The sequence below is a fragment of the Typopeltis vanoorti genome, chromosome 15 (genome assembly GCF_054136105.1).
Source record: "Typopeltis vanoorti isolate ZY-2024b chromosome 15, IOZ_Tvanoo_1.0, whole genome shotgun sequence".
NCBI lineage: Eukaryota > Metazoa > Arthropoda > Arachnida > Uropygi > Thelyphonidae > Typopeltis > Typopeltis vanoorti.
Genome location: NC_143563.1, coordinates 60,509,175 through 60,531,243, shown reverse-complemented (window position 1 = coordinate 60,531,243; position 22,069 = coordinate 60,509,175). Strand labels below are relative to the sequence as shown.

Sequence of the window (22,069 nt, the reverse complement as noted above, 5' to 3'; positions counted from 1 at the left end):
ACAATCTAGTGCTCATGTCCTCCCCCATGCAACAACACTCACATTGGCAAATGCCCCCCAATCATTCCAACTGCCCAACATACAATGACCCCCCTGTAACCTTTTGCCAGAAAGAGATCAGAACCATATTGTCTAAATTAGACACAAAAAAGTCTCCTGGCCCTGATGGCATTCCTCCAATTGTCCTGAAGGTCTGTTCACCAGAACTGACTCCTATCCTATGCTGCCTGTACATACTCTCATACTCTACTGTTGTCTATCCCGAAGCCTAGAAATTGGTCTATATTCAACCCATTCCCAAGAAGGGCGACAAATCACTACCATCTAACTACCACCTATCTCACTCACCTCAGTCCTATCTAAAGTGATGGAGAAAACCATCAATTCCCAATTCCTACGCTACCTTGAAGGCACCCAGCTATTAAGCGACCACTAGTACAGATTCCGTCGCTGAGGATCAAAAGGAGATCTACTCTAATGCTGCTGTACATACTCTCATACTCCACTGTTGTCTATCTGGCAGCTTGGAAATTTGGCTAATCTCAAGTGGTTGCACTTGATATCTCTAAAGCTTTTGACTGGGTCTCAGACTTGTGCAGTTGGATTTGCAGCTTTCTGTCTGGATGCATGCTATGTGTGATGGTAGACGGTTCCATATCCACACCATCCAGCTAATGCTGGGATTCCACAAGGTTCTGTTCTCTCACCAACCCTCTTTCTTCTATATATCAATGACCTACTTCAGTTGACTTCCAACCCAATACACAGCTTTGCAGATGATAGCACTTTGCTCCTCCCTTTCATTTGACAAACCTTACTCTACACAACTCACCTCAACCTACAGAACATCAACCACCACTGTCCTCAATTCTGATCTTCAAGCTATCCTCCAATGGAGTTCAGCTTATCTCATCAACTTCAATGTTAATAGTAAAACCCAGTTCTGTCTTATTTCTCACAAAAAAAACATCATTTTCCCCCAATATTATTTTTGATAACACTCAAATTTCCAGACAAGATGAGATTTCTCTTGGAATTAGCCTGACATCTGGCCTCTCCTGGCATAAACACATTACAGCCATTGCTTCCAAAAAAACTAGGATTTCTCTTTCACTCAAGACCTTCACCTCCCTATGCAAATCACAAATCTGCCTAGCTATCGAATATTGCTCTCACATTTGGAGTGGGCTCCTAAAACCTCCCTCAAAATGCTTGACTCAATACAGAGGAGAGCAATTAGATTGATAAATGACCCATCTCCTACCAACTCACTCCACTCACTTTCACACAGATGTTTGGTCTCTGCAATTTGTGTATTCTATAAATATTTCCATGGCAAATGTTCATCTGAAATAGCATTAATAATTCCTCACTCAGTACTAAGTTCATTGGAACAAGTGCAGCTGTTGCTCAACTTCCCTTTACAAGTACACCTCGAAACCCATAGAACAAGTTTCGTTTCCTCTTTCATCCCTGCTACTGCTGTACTGTCGGACAGTCTTTTCCCCTGATGTATTTCCCAAGGAATGCAATATACAGGCTTTTAAATCAAATATCAAGTTTCTTCTTTCCCAATCCACTACCCATATAAGGTACTAATTTACTATGGATTAATCAGCCAACCTCTCGTGTATGGGCCCAACATAAAAGGGAAAAAAAAAACGGTTAATAAGATCCCCCCCCCTCCCCACCATGCTCTATAATCAACCTATTTTTGTTGTTAAAATTCGGCAAAATATTCTAAATGATAAATTTTTCCTCTCTGACTTTGATGGAAGTTAATAAAATTTGGTGTTTAAGATCTATTCATATTTATAGTATTTTCAATTTTAGTTTCATTCATAATTCAATGGGTCTTGGTACAGTTGTGATAATGAGTCACCATATAAGAATGCTGTTATGAAAAGCACTTATTTTTTTACAATCATCTACAGTCATTTCCTTTATTTCATATGAAGCAAAACAGAAGCAAAGTTTATTTCAGAATAGTTTGTTTATATTAATTAAGAGATGTCTGAAAATTTATTGTTATTGCAGATATGCCATTGGTGATACAGAAATTCCTTTTACCATTCAGTCATCTGGGAAGCCACTTAATTATGCAATTGCTCTGAGTGAGTTGGGAGCTGATATTGTTCATCAATATGTTGGGCAAGAACCTAGTGGGAGAATGTTTAATGAATTAGTACTAGATTTCAACAGTAAGTATGCAACATTTCTTGAAGATTTTTTCTTTCAAATATATATTCTAATCTACTAGATTAGAAAATCTTTAGAATAATATTTAGAAAATCTTTCACATCATTCACTGTTACAGCAATATCCTCACTTCAATGTGAGAGATCCTTGCAACGCAGTCACTTAGTAACTCAGTTATTTTGTCTGCTTTCTTTACCTTGTTGCCATCAGTATTCATTAAACTTGTCCTTCCATAATCATATTTCCTCTTACTTCCATATAATGGAAGAACTCTTTCATATTTCCTTTGGTCTTCATCTAATTTCTTCTCATTATTTGATTTTGGCTTTCTCACCATGTTAGTCACTTTTTTTGTCTGAGCTTGTATTACTCATGAGCATGCTGACCACTTTTTCTTTTTTATATAAAACATTTTTTCCCAGCTTCTGCTAAATAATACTACTCATTCATATAAATCCCACCTGATTTAAACTCTCAAGCATCTTCTGTAAACTGCTAACATCAATGGCTACAGATTCTTATGGCACATCTCTAAGCTGTCTCCTAGGCTTGTCATAATCATCTTCATCTTTATGATATCTTTAGGAGAGCAGATATGGCAAGAGATTGTACTTATTTAAAGTTGTGGCTGTTTTTTGAGATGTCCCAGATGCAGGAAATAATGATAGCATTACTGTAATCTGTATGTTGAGAGGGATGTGACATGCTGGGAGAAAAAATTAATTTGTTATTATTTATTTATTTTTTGACATTGTAGCCATTGGATAGGAAGGTACAGCAAATAATGGAGAGTTCAACTGTGACAGAAGCCTGATTAGAACAAAGGTTGGTGGTTCTGATAAGAATTTTTTATTAGACAGTTGCAAATTCTTCGTGGAGAAACTGTAGCACTCAGAGCTAAATAATACAGGAAGCAGAAATTCTGTTTATTTAGGAAACTTAACTAGCTAGACTTCCTTAAAAGATGTAGGAATCCAGAAATTATATGTGCCTATATAAAGTTAAAAATCAAATGTTGCTCACCTAAAGCCCTTTGAACTCACAGATGCATAGCTTTGTATTACTTTGGAACAGATCACAACCATTTATAGTACTTTAGTTGCTACTAATGCAGCCATTAGATTTCTTCAATTAGAATTGTCTCATATTCTTAACCCAGAACTTTGGAGTATCCTTATTTATATTTTGGATACGTCTGCCTGTAAAGAATTTTAGAAAATAAGAAATAAACATACAGAAAGTTATGACAACCTTTGTAGTTCTAATTCTCATTTGTAGATTCAGCCTCTTCAGTTGGCCATCAACCTTTCATTAAAAAAGGATGACAAAGCAGCTGTCATTGTCTTTAGCCTAGATCACAACTTTGCAGTAGTGTCTTGTTGAGTTGCAACATTACACTTCCTGTTGCATATAAAATGTGGTGTTTGCAGATATTGCCAACAATGTCAGGCTTGACCTAGCTGACATTTTTATGTAATCTTCACTGCCTAAAAGAAATCTTGCAAATGGTCAACTCTGCAAGCTCTATAAATTATGCAGACATTTAAAAAAAAAAAAAAAAACTAGAGCTGATGAAGGTAATGCCTGTTGCTCAGAGACTGCACTATTTACAAACCTTTAGATCATGACCTGACTAATTCCCAGAAGAAAACATTAAAAAGACATTTTTAAAATGTTGCCTCATACTCCCTAAATTTACTAAGAAATTCAAACCATTTAGTCTTTGTCTCCTGACAGATCATTTACCAAATTCATAAATCCCATTATCTTCTCCATCCTATAGTAGATACTACTACTGTTCTGTCTCCTCCTGCTCCTTTAAACTAGCCAAAATAATTGGCTAAATCTTTAACCCTTCACCATTACTGGCCATTCATCATCTTATATTAAAAAAAAAATTTATCCACTTTAAATCTTTAATCCAAAATTTAGTTTTAAATAGTACTGGTTAGTTGTAACATAACTTCATTATTCAGCATTCCCCTTTTTAGACACCTTAACTTAAAAATATGTTTTCTTCTGACATCACTGATTTCTTCAATTTTGCCATCTGTATCAGTTACTTCACTTGGAAGGACACATTTATAAATAGATGGCACAGCAGTGGACTTTCTTGTCTCTCCTCTCTTGACTAATTTCTGTGTGGAGCATTTCGAAAAAACGTGCTTTGAATAGTGCTATTCTCATACCATCTAGGTTGCAAAGATCCATTGACGATGTGCTCTCCATTTGGCCACATGGCTCAGACACATTCACATTGAATTTTTTCTTCCTTCACTTCAACAGTAAACATCTCAGAATTCAAGTTCACTATTGAAAAAGGAATTAACAGTAATTTGGCTTTTCTAAACACTTCAATCACATGTCTTCCCAATGACACTCTTTCTTTCTCAGTTTATGGAAAACATACCCATATTGGTAAATACATTCACAAATGTTCCTATCATTCCCCATTCCAACAATGTGATACATAAAAACCCACATTAACAGAGACACTAACCTCTATTCCAACTAGGCTTCCCTCACAGCTGAACTCTGCTTTATTCACCATATCTTTCTATCCAAAAAACTATTCCAAAAAAAATTAACAGAATAATTTTTCTTCCTGGCATCTCATATTCCTCTCACAATATAAATTACAATAATGCTGTTTACTATTTCCTTTATCTGTGAACCTCAGAAAAATAGCTCGAAGAATAAAGAAATACAATCTCTAAATATGTTTTAAATCTTATATGAAAATGGCTTATTTGCTCTCCCAAACATCCCTCCCCATCTCTGTTCTGGGCATATGTAAGATTCCTTGTTCTTGCAACTTGTCATATTAAAGACAAACTAGGCGATCTTCCAACATCTGTCTCAAGGAACACAAGAAATAAATCCATCCACAATTATTATTACTCAGATTCAACTGACAATGCTTTTGGACACTTTGCAGTAGTCTGAATGCATCGACTGAACTACTATGTTTCACCTCAGCAAATATAAATGGGAGATTTTTTTCAACATCAGAAACAGATTTAAAATATCAACCAAATCCTTAAATATGGTTGTGTGAAACTCCAAGATTTGGGAAAGTAGTAATTGCTAAGCCTACCACTCAGAAGCCAATTTGCATACCAGATCCTGTACGGGGTCCCCCCCCCCCAAGCCTTTACACATTTTTTTGTGTTTCATGTGTGTTGTTACAAGATTTATATTGTATACAGGATGATGATGATGTCTCTGTGGCAGAGACAATATGTCATCATCAATTTCATGATATGCACCCTCAAGGGGTGTTCAGACTACTATGACAGCACTACATGGTAAGTTTACATTATTATTAATCTCCTATTAACAGAATAAATAGTAACAGTTTTTTTATCAAACTATTACTATTTCTATCAACAGTTTTCTTCAAATTTGTTGTCTGTTACTTGTCAGCATTCCAATATTGTCATATCTAACATTTCATCCTTCTAAGTCACTTCTGACCGAACCAAATCTAACTAGACCTTGGTCTTTCCAGCCATCTTGGAATCAAACATCTGTTTTGCTAACCTTTATTCACCCATCCTATTTAAGTGGCCATACCACCTAGATTAGATCTGCTCACACATTCTTAAATGCTAAAAACATCAAGTTCCTTTCTAATTGCCAGCCTGGTTTGCCGAGTGGTTAGCGTACCCACTCTCCAGCCAAAAGGCTGCAGGTTCGAATCCTGCTGTGGGCATGGATGTCTGTGAAAGCACTAGTGGTGGTAGTCAGCGGTAGATGGCGTTGGTGTTAGATGATGAAGGGTGGTGGAGTAGTGAGACGAAGAGTTGTAGAGTTGATGCCCTCTCTCAATGAGTCTTTTGACTCCCTGGAGGTGTGATATAATAATAATATCTTCATTTTTGATATAATTCTGTCATTAATGCCATCTGTTCGCGTCTGTAATTTTTTTTAAGCTCTCATATCTAATCAAGTGCTTTATTTCTAACACAACTCTCAGATCCATGACTTAAAAAACTAAATAAAAAATAAATTATTTAGAGTTTAAGAACATAATTGTGAAGGAAAATTACTTTGTCCTTCAGTGATTGACTTTAGAAAATCAGGATTTAGGATAGAAATTAAAGAGTTAGAGTGAATTGCAGAGTTTGAAGATGAGGAATTAGGTTGTAACAGAATGTGAAATAGAAATTTCAAGATTCAAGATTTTTATTCTAAGATAAGAGATGCCTAAGTAAACAAATGTAAATGTGGTGGAGAAAATCACACACTAAGTCATTTGGACAATGTTTGCTAGCTGAGGATATCATGCTTGAATGACTGTAGATGGTAATGCACATCATTTGTTTATTTTAACACTGTATGTGTTTGTGAAGTGAAACCGAACCATCATGTTTGATTCTATGTACTATTTAGCATTTGTCTCTGAGGAAATGCTTTACCACCATTTCCTCAACATATGTTCTGTGGTCAGAAACACTTGGCTTGAAATTTTGGAGTTGCAAGGAACATTTTCTAAATAATTTTTAATCTAAAGTTGAGTTAGTAAATTTCACATAGTGTTGTGAAATTTACTAACTCAAGATACAGTTGGGAGACATAATGCACTTTTCTCACTGCCCATCCATGGTAACTAGTGTACTATAGGTTGACTAACCTCTCATGGATTATTCATTAAAAAAAAGAAGAAAAAAAAAAGATCCTTAACTGCCTTGTCATAAATTTTAAGTAACTAATAACATACCATTAAATGGAGGAATTGCTATCGATCTACCGAATATGTTTAGCATACCTGTGAAGCATATTTTTATATCTTATAAATAGGGACATTCTAGAAAACAAATTTGGCTTTAACCATTTCGGGCCTTCAAAAACAAGGTGTTGGATTTCACTGGGTTGGAAATGTCTAGGAGGAATAAAAGTCTAAGTCTCTTTCAATACTGCATTTCAACTGGTGTTTGATGATTTATGCAAGTAAAAAAAAAAAAAGAAGAAGTTTGCAAATTGTTGCCTTGTAAAGAAACATAACATAAATAAACATTATTTTATTTGAAACATATATGTTTAATATATATCTATATATATATTTATATATCTTCCTTTTAAGATTGTTTTATAAGATTTATTATTGTGATATGCAAATTGATATTTGTAGTGATGTTTCTGATAAGGATATTGTTACTGAACAATATCCTTATCAGAAAGGATATTGTTCAGTACAGTTCAGCCTCCTTTATGAATTATGAATGGTGTAAAGCACAGTTGACTCAACATGGCAAACATCAGTATAACAAACTATTGAAAAGTCGCAACCATGGCCTTATAGGTACAGTGCTATGCTAAAAGACATTCACTATTGCAAATTATCCATTACAACAAACTGTTCTTGTGGTCTGTATATTGCTATAACCATTTTTGGTTATACGCCTCCCCCCATTTGTGTCCATCTTTCTCTTCTAAATGCTTCTCGATGCCAACATTCCCCAGCCATCTCCACTGGGTCATGTCATCCTTCCATCTTCTCTCTGATCATCTTGGCATTTGCCTTCCTTTGTATGAATGTCACTGGGTGATTGTCTATCTATCGCTTTTCATCCTTGCAATATGTCCCGTCTATCTCCATTTTAATTTTAATATCTCTTATCCTATATCCAACACTTTTTGTTTCTTTTCTTATATTTTCATTCCTTATTTTGCCTTACTGTCTGATGTTCAGCATGGATCTCTCCATTCTAAACTCAATTTTCCTCATTCTGTCTAGTATTTGTGTGGCTACTGGCCATATCTCTTATCCATAGGTCATAACTGGGATGATACACTGGTTGAAAAGTTGGCTCTATTTTCTGGTTTTATTGTGCTGCACAGGAATCTTTTTATTTTGTTTTTACTTTTTGAATTCACTCAAGCCACACAGTTTGAGTGAATTCTTTTTATTTCTTCATAAATGCTCCAGTTCTTCCAAGGTATACGCATTTCTTGTATTTGCTTTATTTTATTATTCCCCAATTGCTATTTGTTCCATTATCTTGTTTCCTTCAGTGTTTGTCATTATTATTATACTTTTTTTTTTTTGGTAGTTTATGTATAATCCTACTTTATTTGATACTGTATTTAATTCATTCATCATTTCTTCTGGTTCTCTCTACTTTTTTGCTATTACTACAGTATCAGCATATTCTAAATGATTTAGTATTTTATCATTTATGTTGAATTGAATCCTTTGTCTCTCAGTTTAATCCACTCAGTGCATATTCTAATATTGCATTGAATAATTTGGGTGAAATGGTATCTTCTTGGCATACTCCTTTATTCATTTGGAATGGGCTGCTCTGTTCATATATAAGGATACTAGCAGTTGTTTTTTCATATACATCCAGGAGGTTGTGGAGAGGGTTCAGAGGAGAGTGACTAAATTCGTGAGTAATGTAAAAAATGCTCTCTACATTGATAGATTGAGAGCTTGTGGATTGCAGAGGTTGGTTGATAGGTGGAGAAGAGGGGATATGATAGAAACATTTAAATTACTAAAAGGTTTTTATAAGATTGATGCAGGGGAAATGTTTCAGCTGTGTTGATAGTGAATAGAAGAACAAGAGATCATCCCTGGAAATTAAGGAAAAGTGTGGTTAACAAGGTTGTGAGAATGAGGTTTTTCACCTGGAGGGTGGTGAATGAGTGGAATGCATTGCTGACTCAGTTGTGAGTTCTTCGTCTGTAAATGAATTCAAGAACAGATGTGATAGAAGTTGTTTTGATAGTTTGGGTCTCCCGCGATGAATCTACTGACCCCATGGAGATACCCGTAATAATAATATATTTTGTTTATTAGCTGTATATCATTTTGGCTTATTCCATATTTCTTCATTGCTATTAGGATTGCTTTTATATATATATATAAATAAATAAATAAATAAATAAAACCTTTGTAATTCCATCTTCTCCTGGCAGTTTATTATTTTTCATCTTTTTCAATGCTTGTTCTATTTCAAAATTTTGCATTTCTGGAATACTTTCATCCTTTGGTTTCTACGTAATATTTTCAACAGTACATTTGTGTTATACATTTCTGAAAAGTGTACTGTTTAGCTCTTTCTACTGTGCCTTTTTTATCTTAGATATCTCACCCATTTTCATCTTCTATTATTATTATTTCCTATTGTGAGATTATTTTGTAGTTACTTTCATATTTTTGTTACCTATTGTTTCTTGTATAATTTTATCTTCTCTTTTATATTTTATTTTCTCTTTTTTATTTTCTTTAATATTTTTTCTGATTGTTTTATTTATTTCTGTAAGTTCTACTGTATTTCTTTTTCCTTCTCCAATTGTCTTATTTACTCTAACAGATTTTTTGTTTTCTCTGAGAAGTTTTCATTTTTAACTGTTTTATCTTTTGCAACCTTATGTGCACATTCTATAAAGATTAAATTAAAATTTTCCTGTATATTATCCATTTGTGGATTCCTGTTTTCATTCATGTTATTTCTTTGATTGTATAATTTTTTCATTATTTCTTGACATAATTTTTTGTGGCTACTAATATATCATTTATCTTTACACATTTGGTTTTATTCTGTTTCCTCTTGTAATTTTTTCTTTTTTTTTATTTTCCTTCTAACTATGTCGTGATGATCACTTCCTATGCCTATTTCATGACAACTGAAACAGGCATAGGAATTTAAATATCTTTAAATATTCTTGCATGAGATGATAAAATATAATTATTTCACTTTTTGTTTGTCAATTTGGACTAATCCATATTGGTATTTTCTTGTAAAATGTGTTGCTAGCATTCAACTGGTTGCTCCTCATTTCATTTCATTTTTCTATTCCATTTTCTTTCTATACACTTTTTTATTATTTTCTAGTTGTGCATTAAAATCTCCTAACAATGTTGCATTGTCTGTTAGATCATCATGTTCTCTGTCTATTTTCTTGAAAATTGGCCACTGAGCCTCCAAGGTTTGATTCTAGTTTTCAAACTCTTATTTCATTTTTATTGAATAAAATTTGTATATATTTGAGTTTATAGTTCACCTCTGAAAACTGCTCTGCTTTGATTATTTTTAAACATTTCGTATACATTTTCTTTGTTTCTTTTTATTATGAAGTTCATGTTTATTCTGCTCAAAACTAAATGGTGATGACCAAATGAAATGAGATGACCAAAACCAAATGAAGATATCACTATAACTATGTTATTGTAATAGTCAATGAGTCTTTCTTTATTTGTGTTGTCTTCTCCATGTGAATTGGTGTGTATCTTTGTGTTGGAACAGTAATGAGCACTCCATACCCTGAACAAAAATCTGGCATTAACATTATTATAATAGCTTTGTCCTTTTCTCCAAATTTTCTGAAAACAGTTCTGTATGTCTGATATTTGTTTCCTATTCTGCTGTTAAGATTTTTGAAAAGGATCAATTCTTTCTTATGTCATCTGCTTTCTTGTATGACTTAAAAAAATTGATCCCATCTTCTTTAATAGAGCCTTTTGTGAGACTATAAGCAAATAAGTTTTGTTTTCCAATTCCCCATTATGATGTTGTCCACATGACTGCTTAATACTGCCTACTATTGAAAAGATTCTCATATTTAGTGTTGAATACTATAGGTACTTCTTTTTTTTTTCCTGATCAGTATTGCCATAATGTAACATTATGTATTTGTTGCGCAGAAGAATCTCACATGTTTTCTGTCTTCTTTGCTTCAGTAACATCTATTAGGTTGATCTTGTAGTTATCCAATTCTTGTGCTGGTCCATTTTTTTTTTTTTTTCTGTTTGTTTCTTATGTTAATAGTGTCAATCTTGAACGCTGCTGATGTTGAGTTGGAGTTTGTTTCGTTAGCTAACATTTCACTAATCTCTGTTCCCCATCAAAAACTGTGGGTGTCTTGTTTAACTAGGCAATGTCCCAGCCAGCATGACATTTCATGTTTTTTATACCAACATTGTCATATGTTTTAAGCCAGTACAGTTTGGCTGACTAAATACTGCATTGCCAGCCCATCCTCATTTGTTCATTATCCAGCTAGACTTACTGATTGGGTACTCCACGAGAAGGTGGGGATTAGGTTAGAAGCCTGGTTGACTCCCCATTCCTTAACCCTGCAGAGGTCGCGGCTGATCTGACAGATACAAACAAATTGTTTAATATAAATATTCTTACACATATCCAGTGTATAGCTTGGAGGTCATGAATAGCTGCACATGCATATATTATGAGTGATATTCCACACTGTTTATGTGGTCAGTTTTGGTTTAACATTTATGTAAAGGTGTATGATGTTTCATAGTAAATTGTTACCACGACCTCTGATGTCAGTATAGTATTGGTTTAGTTGTTGTTGTTTTTTTATTCACTATTGAAAATGGCTGGAAAAATATATAGATTGGATAATCGATATATTTTTGTTACTCAAGTCCAATGATGAGAATGATAGTCGACTGTGAAAGTGATATTTGATAGTAAATTGTATCTGAGAGATACCGTGAACTCCGATGTCAGCACAGTATTGGTTTAGTTGTTTTTTCTTTGTTTCTTTGTTCAATAATTTCTAGATTGTAACTGAAAATCAATAAACCATCATGTATTATATTTGCAGTGTTTTTTTTATTTATTTATTTTTTTTTTTTTTAAATCGCATTTTAGCACATACTGGTGATGAATGTATATCTTAGATGCATGCAACCTCTGCAGGGTTAAAAGGCTATCTTGAGGTCTCACCACAGTTATCTTTCTTTGACCTTTAAGCAACTCCAGGAAAAAAAATACATGTACACAAATCATACTTATGCTTACCCTATTGTAAGAACATCTTAGAATTTTTTCATACTTCACAAAAGATCCATTTGTGTTTTATTTCGTACCCTGCATATAACAAGACTGCAATCAGGCAGTATTTTAGCAGTTGCTGTTTATATGCAGTCCTTCATGTCATTCATTGTTGGAGGTCTGGTAAATAGTAAACGTAGTTTTTTCATGAATCTGCAGAATTCATTCCATGAATTTGAGCGCTTTCATAGAAATTGCAGCACAGAAAATACTTCTTTGAATTTGAGGCATCATTTTATATTTGTGTGATATTCTATTAACAAAAGTGAAAATTATTTCTTTATGTATGACTTTTGTTTGTGTTACTTCTTTAGAAATAAATTTTCATAATCATTTGCATCATTTGTAGTAATTTTTTCATTAAATCAGTTTTTATGAATACCAAACAAAAGTATAATACCAGAGAACTGCTACTTGTTACCACGTAGGAAAATAATGGGAAGTCTGATTTTGACAAATTCTTGCTAGTATTTTGCATTTCTTATGAAATGTAAAATACTAGCAAATCTTCATACATTTCTTATTCTACATTTCCAATCTTAATGAAGCCTCCTGAGTCACTTATTATGCATGCCTGGAAGAAATTTCTGATCTTCATTTGAGGGAACAAACAATTTGTTACACAAAATAAAATTATATTCTTTTTCATTTGATGCAAATTCATACTTTATTAATCTTTTCACTTTTTTCTTAGAAAAACCCCATAATCCTATGGTTAATGCTGGAGCCATTGTTGTTTGTTCTCTTTTGTTGTATCTAGTTGAGGTAAGCTCTTTTTTTATCTTTTGCCTCAAGTAAAAAGAAAAGCTATTTTTATATTTACTCATTTTTTACATCCATTCATTAAATATAGATTATACTTCTTATTATTCAAAATTAGTTCACCAGAATTGGTTTTAAGTTTAACTTACATTAAATAGATTTACTACCAGTTAAATTTATTAACTTGGTTATTTCATATACGAACATGTCCTACAGGCATGTCACCCCCCCCACACACACACACAACACTTGTAGATGCAAGGTTTCAATAATTTTAAGTCGTGTGTCATAAATGACATAAATAAAACATTTATGTCAAATATGCAAAAAAAAAAAATTTAGAACAATATTTGCAAACAAAAAAAGTTATTTTTAATAGCTTGGCTTAAAGGAACGACAACTGGTTTTGTCATTAATCTACATCATTACAGATTGTCATATATATGGATAACTGTAGTATTAACTAGTGTAGCACTTTTTCATTTCACTTGGAACTTTATCTTTGTTATAAACAACCGTAACAACAATAATGTGAGATAATTTTAGCTTGCAGCCTGTCTCAATGTTCAGTAAACCATCGTCATCAAATTTAATAATTAAACTCATATTATATAACATAACAGGTTTATGTCTTCTTCTTTTCACTGGAAACAACAGTACCCTTAATTTGAATTTTATCTCCCATTATTAAAACAATAAAATAATTATAAACAGTTTATAATTAATAGTGAAACCCCAAAACACAAAGAGATGTAGCGAGCAACAATGTTGTAAACAAACAGTCCATGAAAACTATACATCGGTTGATTTACAGGAGCATCATATTGCTAAAACTGTTATGAGTAAATACAGTATCGTATAAATGGACATTTTTCATAATTGAAAAGCATAATATGAGCAGATCATTGTAAAGTGAAGTTTCATACCTCCCATCCATCTTACTTTTATGTTAGGCTCAATTACTTGTCACAGCCAAGTGACTTGGCTTCTTTTGAAACCTGGTACTGCTCATGATAGGGTGGTCAATCCTATTTACATTATCTCATGGCAGTAAGTTGCATATGTTCTATGCAGGATGAAAAACCTGAGTTTCTAGGATATGACACATCTTAATTTTCACACTTTAAGAAAAAATTATGTAATCACTGTGTAAGAATTTTAAAAAGTTACTCAACCATAAACAGTTAACAAAAAATATTTTGAGTATCTCAAAGCATTATCAGAGCTAGAACAATGGGAAATTCAAATACATCACTATATATGTGCACAACTGGTATGCATGTGCTTTTACTGAAATATAGTCATTGTTAATCATGTCCAACTATACATTTCATTTGAATTCCTATTATTCTGCACCTGAGAAAAGTGTAAACTAATTAGTACCCTGAATGGGTTAAAGGTTTAATCTGGAGATATCTAGGGACTAATCATGGAACTTCATACATCCAGTATGCAAAATAGTCTCACATAGTGTGATGAAATTCACCTATTGTGTAATGACATTCACATTATATTCAAATTTTCAGCCTTTTGTCTTGAGAGAGGAGCTATCTTTCTGCTTGTTCAGCCAGGTTGACATGCTCAAAACAAAATGGCTGTTTAGCTATTTTGAGTTATATTTTTAAAACTCTTACTGTTATGTGTTTCTTAAGTTATGGAAAATCCACAGGGATTTTCCATAACTTAAGACATAACTCTAAGGATGCTTTGTTTGAAATATTTTTTCTTGTAGAAAGACTTATATGTTGGTAAAACGACTATTAAATTATTTAAGGAATTCACAACATATATTGGAATATTAATTAAAAGAAACTTTAATAAATACTTCCTATATTTTGGCAATGTCACATTGCCATCTTCAATGGAAACATACAACTATGACACGTGCACGCAGGCACTACAAAAAGCAAATGAGACAGAAGAGAGAAACTACTGTTGTTCCTAGGGTCTTAATGGTGCCCTCTAATGGGCTATATTGGATTGTCTTGGCTGTTGGGCTGATGTTCTCGTGATGCAAGCTTCCCAAATTTGGGGCAGTCTCATGCACCAAATTTGTTGAGGTTTGGAAAGTTTTTTAGAGCTGAGGCTGATTCTATGAATAATCTTTCATATTTAAACTTGCTGCAGTGTATTAATGTGGCTTTCTTCCAACATATTCTGTGGCGGGTATCTAGAGCATCGTCTGCAAGCCCAGAGTGGCTGTACTGGTGAAACCGGATGTAGTCTTTATGTTCTGAAATCCTGACATTCGCTGTCCTGCCTGTTTGGCCAAAGTAGGACAGTTTACAGCTGTAGGGGACCTAGTATACCCCAGGTAGGTCTAGGAGAAGTGGTTGGTCTTTGGTGGATTGGATGAGGGATGCCAATTTTTTATATGGTTTGTAACAAGAAGTTAGGTCATATTTTTTTAAGATTTTGGTTATTTTTTACGAGGTGCCCTGGATATAGGGAATGGTGATGGATTTAGTGTAATCTTTATTATGAAGTGGGGGAGAGGGGTTGTGGTTATCTGGTTTAAAATTTTTTTTTTTTTGGGCATTGTAGTCAATGGCTAAGAAAGTATTAAGGATGTGGTTTAGTTCAGTGGTTAGGGCATTGTCATCTGAACAGATTATTTTGCCCTGTTATATAGTGTTTTTATAACCCTATACTGTTGTGAAGGTGGGGGGGAAATTGCTGGTGAATGTATCTGCCTATATGGGTGGGTTTTCTGTAAACAGAGAATACTAAGGATCCATCAGGCTGGTGAGTGATTAGAGTGTCTAGGAAAGAGAGACTGTTGTTTTCCTCTTTTTCCAAGGTGAACTGGATTCTGGGGTATTGGTTGTTTAAGTGTGTTAAGAAGGAGTGGAGCGTATCGATCCATGTGGCCAAATAGCGAACACATCATCAACGTAGTGAAGCCAAACAGTGGGTTTTTTGGGGTAGAGTTTAAGGCTTTTTTGTTCAAATGTCTCCATAAAGAAGTTGGGCAGGAATGGGGAGAGTGGTGAACCCATGGCTGTCCCCTCTATATGTTTGTAGAATTTTCCTTGCCAAACAAAATAGCCTGAGTTCATTGTGAACTGAAATAGGGCTGAGATATAGGGAGGAAATTTGTCTCAGATGAGCTCTAAGGTTTTTCTTGAGTGGGACATTTTGTGAATAGGGAGGTGACGTCAAAACTGACCATTATGTCAGTATGTTGGAGTGAGAGGTTTTCTATATTGGTTTGAAGTGGGCTGAGTTTTTTTATGTGTGATGGTGTGTTGCCAGTATAGCGTGAGCGCTTTGGCTAAATGTTTGGCTAATTTGTATGTGGGGGAATCAATGCCATCCGCTATGGGACATAATGGCACATTTTGTTTATGTATTTTTGGAAGTCCGTATATTCGGGGGGGGGGGGTCTACAGTTAAAAGGTTTTAGTTTGTTGGTAACTTCCACAGGCCAAGACGTGACCTTCTTAAGGAGCCTTTGGAGTGTTCTAATTTGGGAGCTGGTGGGATTATACTCAACAGGGAGGTAAGTAGCCCGATCTGACAATAAAGCATTAAGCTTACCTGTGTAGTCCGTTTAGTTGAGAACCACAGTGGCATTTCCCTTATCCACTTTGGTGATTACTATTTCTCTGTTTTTCTTCATTTTTAGTATAGCTTTATATTCATCTTTGGATATGTTGGTTTTTGGTGGTCTTACTTTGGTGAGAACACCAGCTACATCCAGTCTGATATTGTTGTATGTTCCCATTGAAGATGACAATGTGACATTGCCGAAATATAGGAAGTATTTATTAAAGTTTCTTTTAATTAATATTCCAATATATGTTGTGAATTCCTTAAATCATGTAATAGAAATATTTTTTATTATCTCATATCAAGTAATAATTATTTTTATATAGGATGTGGGATCTTGGAAGTTCTGATAAACAACTAGAACAAAAATGATATAAAAGCAACTAATATAACCACAAGAAGAACATACTTAGCCAAGTTATGAAGGTAACTTAGGTTCTTATATTCTTATATTTTCATATATTCTTTCTTGTGGGTTGAATCATTCCTTTAATATCATTTTTGTTCTAGGTGTTTATTGGAACTTTCCAAACCCTCGTGCACACTGCTTGGAAAGAAGTCAATGAACATCCCCATGAGCAAGGTGCATCATGCCATGTAATGAGTTACATGTTTGTGACATGTATAAATTTGAGGAATATGATGCTCCCAAACCAGTGCAACTGTGTCTGGGTGAAATGACTGCGAGAAGGGAACTGACAGAGTTTGAAAAAGGCATTGTGATAGGATGCCATGTTGTAGGCCTATATGTTTGGCAAATTGTTAACAAATTGGACCATCCTGACTCACTGAACATGACAATAGGGTGCTACAAAGGATAATATGTGAAATTTGCCATTCATCAGCCAACATGTTAAATGCAGAGTTCTGGGTATTGACTGGAACCCAAATCTGTGCAAAAACATTCAGAACCAAGGCTCACAACATGGACTTCCATTGTAGGACTGTATTGCAAACCCCCCCCCCCCACACACACACACATTACCCGAACCAATATGCAGCATGGAAAGCTGTGTTAAGGAGCAACAATTCATGCTACACCCTCTACCATGCAGATGGACTGGTGTGGCAGATGCCTGGTGAACTTCTCTTACAAGAGTGTGTAACCCCCCTATGAAATTCGGAGGTGCAGTATGATGGTATGGTCCTGTTTTTCCTGGTTTGGCCTTGAACCTCTGTTTATGGTGCCACAAACATTGAACTTCAGGAGGCATCTGAACATTCTGGACAAATCAGTGCTTCTTACTTTGTAGCATTTCTATATGCCAGTGCACCTTGTCATAAGGCTGCTGTTGTAACTACATGGTTTGTTGATAGGAATGTCACCACACTTCACTGGCCTCCACAGAGCTCTGATCTCAACCATATTGAACGTCTGCAGGATGAACTGGAGTATCGTGTGAAGCCGATGGTTGCCCCACAACAATCCAGGACCTCGTTACATGCCTTCAGGAAGAATAGTCCAACGTTCCCTTTGATCGCTATTATATGCTTGTGGAAAGAATGCCCAATAGAATTTCTGCAGTCATTGCAGCGAAAGGAGTTCCATCTTATTAAGGTGTCATGGTTCCTCACACTGTTGACTTCTTTCCAAGCAGTGTATATATAACTACTCCAGGCATCTGTTTGTTATTTGAAGGTCAGATATCTGAAAAATCAATATTCCTTCATTTTTAACAAGTAGTTCTCTTTTTTCTCAGTTCTGTTTAATTATAGTATAAATTTGAAAAGTGGATATATTATAAATTATTTATTTTTCTTTTGGATAGGGTGAAATGAGAGTTTCTGAAAAATTTGATTGGGTAAGCATAAAAGTTGAATAAAAAAAATATAAAGTTGTGTACTTATCTAAACATTAGATGATTAAAAATATGGAAATTGGTTAACTTAAATCACAGAATGAAATGTGCATGCCCAATTTCAGTTTTTCATTTAGTATAATAGCATGTTCAGTGTAGAGTGGATATACAGTAGTCAATTATTCACTATAATAAAGTCATAGGAAACAAATGAATAGTTTACTATAGTGGAAGGTTAATTATTGGGAGAAAGTTTTACAGGAGTATTGATGCTTTGGCTAAGACTCTTTGGTACTTTATAATAATTAAGTTTATTTAACAGGATTATTTCTTATAGTGAGAATTGACATTGTTTGCATACCTGTAGCTCTTTAAATTTTAACTAGTATTCATCTTGATTAGTGTAGTTTTTTAAGTTTCATGAAAAAAACATTGTAATTACAGCTAAATTATTACAAAAAAAGCTTTAATTTGAATACTGATGAGGTGTACATTCTTTAAATTAATGTCCCTCAAAATGGCAAAGAAAAAGAAAAAAACACCATATTTCATAAATGCCAGTAAAATTTCAGCCGATCCCAAATTCAGCCACTGAGTTTACTATGATAATTTACTGCATTTTTGTTATCGCCATAAAATTATATAAATTAACTTTCCGTATTTGCCATTTTGAGGGATATATTTTCCGGCCTAGATTTTTCTGCAACAAAACAGAAAAAGATCCTTTTTTTTTGAAAACTCTCAAAGCAGAGGATCGAAACTTGGTAAAATGCACGTGAATAAAATGTCATGTCCCCAATTAATTTGTTTTGACATGGATAATCCTATTATTAACATACTACACTTAAATACAAGGGTGGTCTGAAACGTTCTCGGCATCAACCATAGATGGCAACACTATCGGCAAGAGTTTTTTTTTCTAAGTTGGTACATCTGTAATAAGCCATGTGAAATTGCAAGTCATTCTATCAAGTAGTTTGTTTTATACAGCTATCTGAAGCAAAAGTGTTGTCTGTATTCCTTGAAATGGATAAAATTGAGTATCGTGCGATTATAAAATTCTTTGTAAAAGAAGGTTTAACGCCAAAAGAAATTCATTCGAAGTTCATAAAAGTTTATGGGCATGCTTTTCCTTCGCTTTTGACAATTAAGAAATAGGCTGCCAAGTTTAAACGTGGCCGTACCAGCCTTGAAGATGATCCACGTAAAGGACGTCCAAAAAGTGTAACAACACCAAAAATCATTGATCAAGTGCACGATATGGTATTGGATGTTGGCGAATCAGAGTACGTGAAATTGCTGAGACTATAGGCATTTCCAAAGAACGTGTAGGATATATTTTGCATGAAGAATTGCAAATGAAAAAACTTTGCACAAGATGGGTGCTCCGTTTGCTCACAGCAGATCAAAAACGCACTCGCATGAAAATCTGTGAACAGTGCTTGGAGCATTTCAACAAGAATAAAACTGATTTTGTATGTCGATTTATTACTATGGATGAGACTTGGATTCACCATTACACACCAGAATCCGAATGGCAGTCAAAACAGTGGACAGAAGCCGGTTGTTTAGTGCCAAAGAAAGTCAGTTCCATCAGCAGGAAAGTTTATGGCATCAGTGTTTATGGATGCTAAAGGCATTTTGTTTATTAATTATCTTGTAAAGGGTAAAACAATAACCGGGGAATATTATTCCGATCTTTTAACCAGACTAGGCGAAAAAATTCTTGAGAAAAGACTTGGTTTGCAGAAGAAAAAAAATCATCCTTCATCAGGACAATGCACCTGTCCACAAAGATGTTTTGCCAATGTGAAAATTAAGGGATCTGCACTATGAATTGTTGAAACATCTACCCTATTCCCAAGATTTGAATCCCTCTGACTTCTATCTCTTCCCAAAACTAAATCTCTTCCTTGCTGGTTAGCGTTTTTCTTCGAATCAAGAAGTGATTGCAGCTGTAAAGGTGTATTTTGCAGATCTTACAGTCCCTGTAGAGGTTCTGATTACTGAGAACCACTACAGGGATGGGATAATGGCGCTGGAGCTGGAATAAATGTACTAGTCTTAAGGGAGATTATGTTGAAAAATAATTTTAAAATTATAAATTCGTTTTTCATTGTTAGGCCAAGAACTTTTCAGACCACCCTTGTACAAGTCAAATGCAATGAGCAGCACCATGTATAATGAGTGTTTCTATCTTGTTTCCTCTGTAAAGCCAGTGAAGCAATATTAAATAGAGGAATCTTTTTCAGTAAGTTATTTCATTATAACATGAGTATTTGGTAGGTCATTTACTATATTTGCTAAAGTAACTTCAGGACTGGCAAACTCGTATATAGAATCTAATGACTTCACATCACTTGTATTGGTATCCCATAAAGCAAAGCACTGAATAAAGGTCGAATTCAGTCTGGGTAGTGACTCTTCCCATAATGAATAGCATTATATGTCTCTAAGGATTATGGGATACCAAGGTAAGAGATGTGATGTGAAGTCGTTAGCTTCTATACGAGTTGCCTAGTCCTGAAGTTACTTCAGGTGCAAACTTTGCTTACACTTGGATAAAAGATTAAACCAAGTATATAATTTCTTGATACCTTTAATTTATAGTCAAACCAAATGAATAAACTTCCAAAATCTATCTCTAATCCAGAGTATTTTAGTGTATGAAATATACTAAAGCTATCGTGTATGAAAATATGACTTCTGCATTACTTCAATCTCGGTATGAGTCTACCAGATCGACATAATAGGGGTGACTGAAACAAAAAAGACCAAAACTGGTGAGATCTTTCTGAGCAATAAATACAAAATGTTATATTCAGGCAATGACAATCAAGGAAAAGGAGTAGCCATAGTATTCAACACAAAATATGAGGCTAATCTTCTTGAATGGCAGTCAGTCTCAAGTAGAGTAATGTGGGCAAATATGAGAATGGGGAACTCGACAATGAGACATATTTGTGCCTATGTTCCACAGAAGGTTCTACTAAGGTAGAAGTGGAGGAATATTTTGATGCTTTAGAAAAAGCAACTGACACAATGAAAAAGGAAAAGTTGGTCCTTGTTGGGGATCTAAATAGCAGAGTAGGAAATGATTGTGAGACATACAAAAATATTTTGGGAAAATTTGGAGAAAAGAGCAAAGCTAATAATAATGGCAAATATCTGTTGGATTTCTGCTCAGGACATGGACTGGTTATTACTAACACCATGTTCCAACATAAAAACGTGCACAAATTCACATGGAGAAAAGAGGCTAGGAATAAGAAAAATCTCATTGACTATGTTATTGTTGATAGTGATGTTTTCTCCCTGGTGCAGGACACCAGAGTGTACAGAGGATTTGAAATTGGAAGTGATCACTATTTAGTCTTGAGCAGGATAAAATTGAATTTCATATTCAAAAGAATAACATGTAAGAAAGTTTTAAAGCGAATAAAAGTTGAGCAACTCTCAGATGTGAGCTGTAGACTAAAATACACAAAGATTATTGAAGAAAAAATGGAAGAGTTTGAGAACAGGAATCAAACCTTGGAGATTCAGTGGCAAACTCTGAAGAAAACATTGATTGATTCTGCCAGAGAGGCATGTGGTGAGTTTGTCTGTAAGGATAAAAAAATCAGAACTCCCTGGTGGACACAGGAAGTTAAAGAGGCAGTGAAGGAAAAGAAGAAAGCATACCAAAAGTTCCTGTCAAATAAGTCAGCTTGTGCTCTTAGTGAATATAGAGACAAATGCAAGAATGCTAAACACTGTGTAAAACTAGCTAAACAAAAGTCATGGGAGGACTTTGGCAAGAATATAGAAAATAAATATCAAGAAGGTGGCAAAATATTCTGGAGGTTGTTGAAGAAGCTTAAGAATGGAGGAATGAGTGCTATAAAAGGAATTAGAGATGATAAAGGTGACATGAAAACGGGAGAAAAAGATATCCTTGAA

General features: G+C 34.4%; 1 protein-coding gene across 1 annotated transcript in view; it reads left to right on the top strand.

Moving 5' to 3' along the window:
- Window positions 1-22,069, top strand: part of LOC150098795 (glutaminase liver isoform, mitochondrial-like) — a 270,677-nt gene that overhangs the window by 106,696 nt on the left and 141,912 nt on the right. The window contains exons 6-8 of the mRNA XM_090405753.1: window positions 2,038-2,201; window positions 12,709-12,779; window positions 18,098-18,130. Of these exons, the coding sequence (XP_090261879.1) occupies window positions 2,038-2,201; window positions 12,709-12,779; window positions 18,098-18,130 (268 nt within the window). The remainder of the gene's footprint in view (window positions 1-2,037; window positions 2,202-12,708; window positions 12,780-18,097; window positions 18,131-22,069) is intronic.